This window comes from Porites lutea, chromosome 9, assembly GCF_958299795.1.
Source record: "Porites lutea chromosome 9, jaPorLute2.1, whole genome shotgun sequence".
In the NCBI taxonomy this organism is placed as follows: Eukaryota; Metazoa; Cnidaria; class Anthozoa; order Scleractinia; family Poritidae; genus Porites; species Porites lutea.
Window position 1 is genome coordinate 8,107,384 of NC_133209.1, and position 6,208 is coordinate 8,113,591.

Here is a 6,208-nt window from a genome sequence, read left to right on the forward strand (position 1 = left end):
CCAGCTTCGCTTCGCCATGATGCGTAATCTGACTGTTATCCTACGAGATTCGAATCTTGGAGCTTAGCGACCGCGTTAGATCGACAAAACGTCACTCTCGCAGGGGAGGGTCGTTGCTTTTGCCCTATTGCAAACCGACACCGTCGGGGGAGCTGGTGCGTTTAATTTGACAGGAAACAGCTCACGCGTAGGATAAAAGTCAGATTACGCATCATGGCGAAGCGAAGCTGGCCAGAACGGATGGAAATGCAACGCTCCTCGGGCTCATGCAGCCGAATTTAGAAACTGGCGCTCGTCGAACGGGTAGATATACACTCTTCGGTCTCTCTCGCTGGTAGCAATTTTAGGGAGATCGGTCGCTTTGTTTGGAATTTATCTGCCTTCGCGCAGCGAGGGTCGGTTGGAAGGTCTTGGAAGGTCTCCAGCCTTCCCTTCTTTTATAGTGTTCAGTACTTGATGGAAAGAAAGTCGACTAAACGGCGTTTAAACCGGCCGTAGGACACAGAGTGGCTATGAACTAAAGGTAAGGGAGATTTTTGAATCAATATTTCCCGTGATCGTGATTTTTTTTTCTTAGCGTTGTAGATTCGAATACATGTCTGACGTGTGATAAAATTCGAACATTAGGGCCCGAAAATCACATGTAATAATGCAAGAAATTCTCGACCTTCGTTATCTTAAATGCTACTAGTACAGATAGACAAACAAAAGGATTTCGTATCTTTAAGATTTTTGCATTTATTTGGCATCAGATAATACACTAATAATTCTAGTATATTCCGACCAATTACCTCCGAAGCCCGAACCCAAACATAGTGCGCTTGGGCTGCCTGTGACCATACAAAATTGGTGAAAGCAGCTGAATGGGTTTAAAAAACCTTGTTAACGACAAATACAACAGTTCTCTTATTGATTCCTAGCCATAAAGTTACTATTTCTCGCTTAAATCGAATTGGAAGACAACTTCAGCCGGTCAAATTGGCAGCCGGCGAATGGGCAGTGAATTGGCAGACAACTTCAGAATATCAGACATAACACCGTACATTTTGGATGTCCATATATTCACCCTCTTTCTCAAAGGGTATATGCTCAAAATTTCCAATAAGATATTATTCTAAAATAAGCAATAATCAATATCATACTCACATTTAAAGGGAATCGAAGAGGCTGGAGGAAACTACATATTTCACCACTTGCTCTGCCAGCTGAACCTATATTCATGTATATTTGTCTTCTCAAAGCAACCAGTCGCTCACGGTCCAGAGACATTATTTTGATTCGTGATTAAAACAAGCTCTACATGTATAGACGACACGTACTAACTTTTATAGAATAATAAAGCGCCTCAACTTCGCAGTATTCGCAGAATTTGAGCGGGCGCCGAAATTTAAAACAACTGAACGACGCTTTGTTTAATTTCAGTAACCACGTGGTTTCTGCACGTGACCACAGCGGGTGATGGCAAGATCTTTCCGCGCGTAAAAAATACGTGTAGCTGAGTAAGTTTACGCGCTGTATATTTTCTTGAGCATAATAGTAAAAAAAGATAGAGAAAGAGATGATCTCACAACGTGTATCGGTTATATAGAGCAGGGCTTTATTTTTTCGGATAAAACTTTGCAGTGCCGCTGCAGAACCACATCCTGTTATTTTCAATAGCTTTTCTTCCTTTTTTTAATTTCTCTTTTCCTTCAGGGATTATCGGACCCAAATTACCTGTCTTTCGGTCTTTAATTATGTTTATGACCTCTCAGAAAGATTGTAACAATAATAATAACAATTTATTTATATAGCACTTATTCATTTTAGAGCCCATAAGCGCTTCACATTAATAAAAAAATTGAAAATTGCGTTAAGAAAATAAAATATAACTTAAATAAAATCTCAAAATCTTGGGACCAATTTCTAACATACGTTCATAAAACGGTTTGTCTGAGTTTTACTCAACAATAAACCTTTTTGAAAAGAAACGTCTTTATGGCTTTCTTAAAACTAACTACAGAATCGCACACTCTTAGTTCCCGTGGAACGGCATTCCAAAGCTGAGGGGCACATATAGAAAACGCCGCAGACTCTGCATGTTGCCTGATCTAAGGCTACGGCAAGGTCTATAAAGGTCTAATAGTTTCTGGAGAAAAACAGGTGCCATACCATTCACCACTTTATATGTAAATAACAAGATCTTAAATTCTACGCGCTCCTCAACTTGCAACCAATGAAGCTCCATTAGTACTGGCGATATGTGATCATGCTTCCTAGACAATGTAACTAAGCCTAGCGGCAGAGTTCAACACGTATTGCAGGCGCTGGATCTTATACTTAAGAAGGCCATACAAGAGTGCGTTAGTTATCTAACTTAATATAATGTGTTCTGACTTGTAACCGGCGTTCGGGCTCTTACCATATAACGTAACCTACCCCATATAAGCCCTGGGCTTCGTAAAGGCTAAGTTTTGCCTACAACTATCGCCGGGGCGCGACTAGCGTACGTCATGACTTTCGACTACCCACACGCGTACAATTTTCACTTACGACATCCACCGCTGTGTCGCACGAATGTCTTTGGTCTACTTTACTCGACACGATCAGTCGTGAAGTCATGACGCATGCTAGTCGCGCACTATAGTCGTGGTAAGAAAAAATCGCATTGTCTAAATCCGCCTTCAGGTGGTTCAAGAGGGCTTATAAAGGATGGGTTCACTCCGAGAGAGTTCATAAATGGAATCGAAAAAACGCCTCCAAAGCTGAAGCCGTGCTCATCAAAATATGAATTTATTCATTGTGAACTGGTTTTCATAATAAAGCTTCAAAACTCTAAATCGAATTTACCTTAATACAACTTGAGGGGGGCGAGGGGACTTAAATACCCTTGGGGAGGGGGGGAGAAACTATTCTGAATCGGATTTAATTTTTGTTTACAGATCCTGAGAAGCTTATAAGAGGGTGTGTGGGAGAGGCCCGTTTTAATTGCACTGATATTGGACGTATTTGTCGTATCCTATCGATCCATCAAAGTCACAGACACACGGATGACGTTACGATCAAATGTTATTATCCAGCATGGCGCGTTGTTTTGAAACAGTTTGCGAAATTATTATTGCTAGTAAAGGGGTTGTTTACAGGTCAGAGAAAGGAGAAATAGAGACGAAAAGTGTCTTGACCACTTGAAAATACCCTAACTTAAAGAAATATGCAAAACAACTGGCACAAATTCTCGAACAGTCAAGTGCAACGGAGGTTAAGTCTGTTGTTTTTCTTTCATGCTTTTGTATAAAACAAATAAGTTCCATCAGGAGGTTCCATGCATGTTGCCGTGTGTCTCTTCAGCAGGTAAGAAAATCATTAACACACACGGGCGTGCCTCGTGTGCCACTTTTTTTGTTCTTACCACATCTGACATCATACTTGATCTATATTAAAATTAATAGTCTTTGGAAGGTTTTTTGGTAGCTAAGAATATTTTCTTGTGTAGAAGAACGTTTCCCCGGCTTTAAAGAATTTGATTCAGAACTTTTATACACAACTTAAAAGACTTCAGAGACATATTCAGTTGGTTAAGACTGCTTTTATTTCTTAGTTTTAAGTTATGTCGTTCCACACATTTAAGGTTAACTTTGCCAGGCGATTCACGAGATAAAATTTCAGTTGAAGCTAAATAAATAATAGTGCAATAATTAAAAGTAAAGGACAGGCGTTTCATACCTTCCCATTACAAGTAATAATACATAACTCTGAAGATTCTATTTTATATTGAACTTATACTAATAAATCCAAAATTAGACTTATGACCTCAAACCAAATGGATTCCGCAAGACCGGATAAAGATGGATATAGAACTGGTCTTCACATTTCACCCAAGTGTGGACCAAATGGGTTCACGATCGATCCATTGTTGGATATTTTAAAAACGCAAAATCTGTTTTGGAATTTATGATGTTCACATTTGGATTTTAAGCAAACTCTTCTCTTGTACAAACTATGGTCATTTAAATTCAAACAATCAGGGGTTACTTTCTATGATGCATTTCTAAATCTTTTTAATTCTCTTATACTCTTTGGGGTATTTCGTTCAAAGCAAAAAGCTGCTATAGATTTGCACGCTTAAATCGACCATAAGTCCTAAACCTGCATAATCTAGAACTGCTTTAACCGCGAGCAATCTACTTTTGTAAGGGACGACTCTTAAATTACACTATTTTTTTAACCAAACCAACTGACGTAATGTCATGAACTAGAAAGTTTTTTCCTCAGACCGCAGCCTTAAGTTGGTAGTTCTACTCTAAACGGCGATTGAAATCAAAGAAACAGCTCTGTGCATGCCGAGCCCGCTGTCGCCGCCTATTTCGCCCGTTTTGGGCACTTGCACTTGATAGTACGCTTTAGTCTCGTCCAACTGTTTCAGGTCAAGGTATTCTACTTGCTCAGTCATGGTTCCTTCCAGCCTTCCAACCAGCTCCTGAAAACTTGGTCGTTCATCCGGGTTCTGTTTCCAGCACTCCATCATAAAAGCGTAACTAAAAGATAACAAAAACACATTTTTTAACCCTCAGATGAACAAGGATGGGATAGATACTAAACCCATAGTGTTTATTTATTTTTTTAGGTTTTTGTTTAAAGCCCGTTTTTACACAATTGGGTGGCAATCCGTTCTATTTAGCAAACCTGATACCCCTTTCTAGCCAATTTTTCTTTTTCCCGAAATTTGGACAAGCGGGAGTGAACTGAGAGAGGGTTACAAGGACCTTTTCTGATGAAATCTATTTTGTTAGGTTCTTGGTCAGGTGGGAAGATTATTCCGTCATAAACGGAAAAATATTTTGAATGAATAATATTTTTTGTTACTAGTTAATAATATGATGCCTGGGAATTCTCATGGCTTACAAGTTGTCCGAGCACAAGTCAGGTTTTTCCAATCGGTGCCCCGTTCTGAGGAGACTCATGACCTCAGCGTTGTTAAGCAGTGGGTAGGGTGAACCTCCTGCAATAAAATTGAAAAGGGTCTCTCGATTATGATTGTACTTTTAACACTAATTCCGAGTCTCGAGTAATTTTTTTTTTTTTAATGAATAAGCAGAGATCCAAGGACTAAACTGATTATTAGATACTGATAGAGACTATTCTGCCGCTTTAATGGACGATTACGATGCTTACCTTCTTAGGCTTGCAAAAGTTACAGAACTTTCATCTTGAAAAGTCACTAAATTTAACTGAAAGTTTATGAATAATGAAGGAACCTGTTCAGTTTCCTTACCAGCCCCTTTCAGGTAGAATTTCTTCAAAACACTCGCCAGTTCTTCTGCGGTTGTAGTTTATTGGCCCAATACGCTTTTTTATCGTTGCACGATTGAACTCAACCATCCTGGCCTGGGTTACAGGACAATTGATGAATTACGTTCAATGCGAAAAAGCTGTACTGACCATTTTCTTGTTTGATTATACACTTGTTAAGCTAGACGGAGCATAAGTAGCCTGAAGGTACTGAGAGGTTCTAGTAGTTGGGGAGAGCAAAGGAGGGTATAAAGCACGAGGAGAATGGGGAAAAACGCACCGCTCGGTCCCCAACCCCTCCCTCCCTTTCTAAAGAAAAAGCTACGCAGGCGAAAAAGTAAGTAGAAGTTGGAATTTTACCTAAAGTTGCAATTTCCCACATAACGATTCCATATGACCACCTAAAATAAAAAAACAAAAACAAAAGATAAAACAAAAGAACATAAATAAGCCTAAAATGTTGCCTTCTGCGCATAAAAATTAGAGCATGAAAAACGCTTCCTAAGACTAGTGAGTATTGCTGCTGTATATGGTTTAGGACAAATCATGGCCTACATTTAATGACAATAGTTTTATTTTGTTTAAATTTTGTCTAGAGGGAATGAAATCGAATGAAACCATAAAGGGTTGATCTTGACAAATTTTATAATGAGAGAAATGTTTTGTAACATTTTCTTTTGAAAAGTAACCATTACGGGGGAAACAATTCTTAAGACGCCTAAATTATGTTTATACCATATACACATAAAAAGCCTTAAGCAGCGACGCACACTCAAATTAACGAAATTTTAAGGTTTCTTGTACACGTAAAATCGGTGTTATCGGCTCGGCTGTATTATATGTCAAAAATAGCACATACACGTCGCTTTTGGAGGTGAAGATCTGTTCATAAATCGCCTCTGGTGCCATCCACTTGATGGGCAGTTTCCTCTGCTTCTTA

General features: G+C 39.1%; 1 protein-coding gene across 1 annotated transcript in view; it reads right to left on the bottom strand.

The window, feature by feature from the left end:
• Positions 1-3,550: 3,550 nt before the first annotated feature.
• The window catches only part of LOC140948101 (proto-oncogene tyrosine-protein kinase receptor Ret-like), an 11,155-nt gene continuing 8,497 nt past the window's right edge, over positions 3,551-6,208 (bottom strand). Inside the window, exons 2-5 of the mRNA XM_073397326.1 lie at positions 6,128-6,208; positions 5,629-5,669; positions 4,882-4,978; positions 3,551-4,514 (exon numbers count right to left, since the gene is read on the bottom strand). The exon at positions 6,128-6,208 is cut by the window's right edge and continues 131 nt beyond it. Of these exons, the coding sequence (XP_073253427.1) occupies positions 4,280-4,514; positions 4,882-4,978; positions 5,629-5,669; positions 6,128-6,208 (454 nt within the window). The 3' untranslated portion in view covers positions 3,551-4,279. The remainder of the gene's footprint in view (positions 4,515-4,881; positions 4,979-5,628; positions 5,670-6,127) is intronic.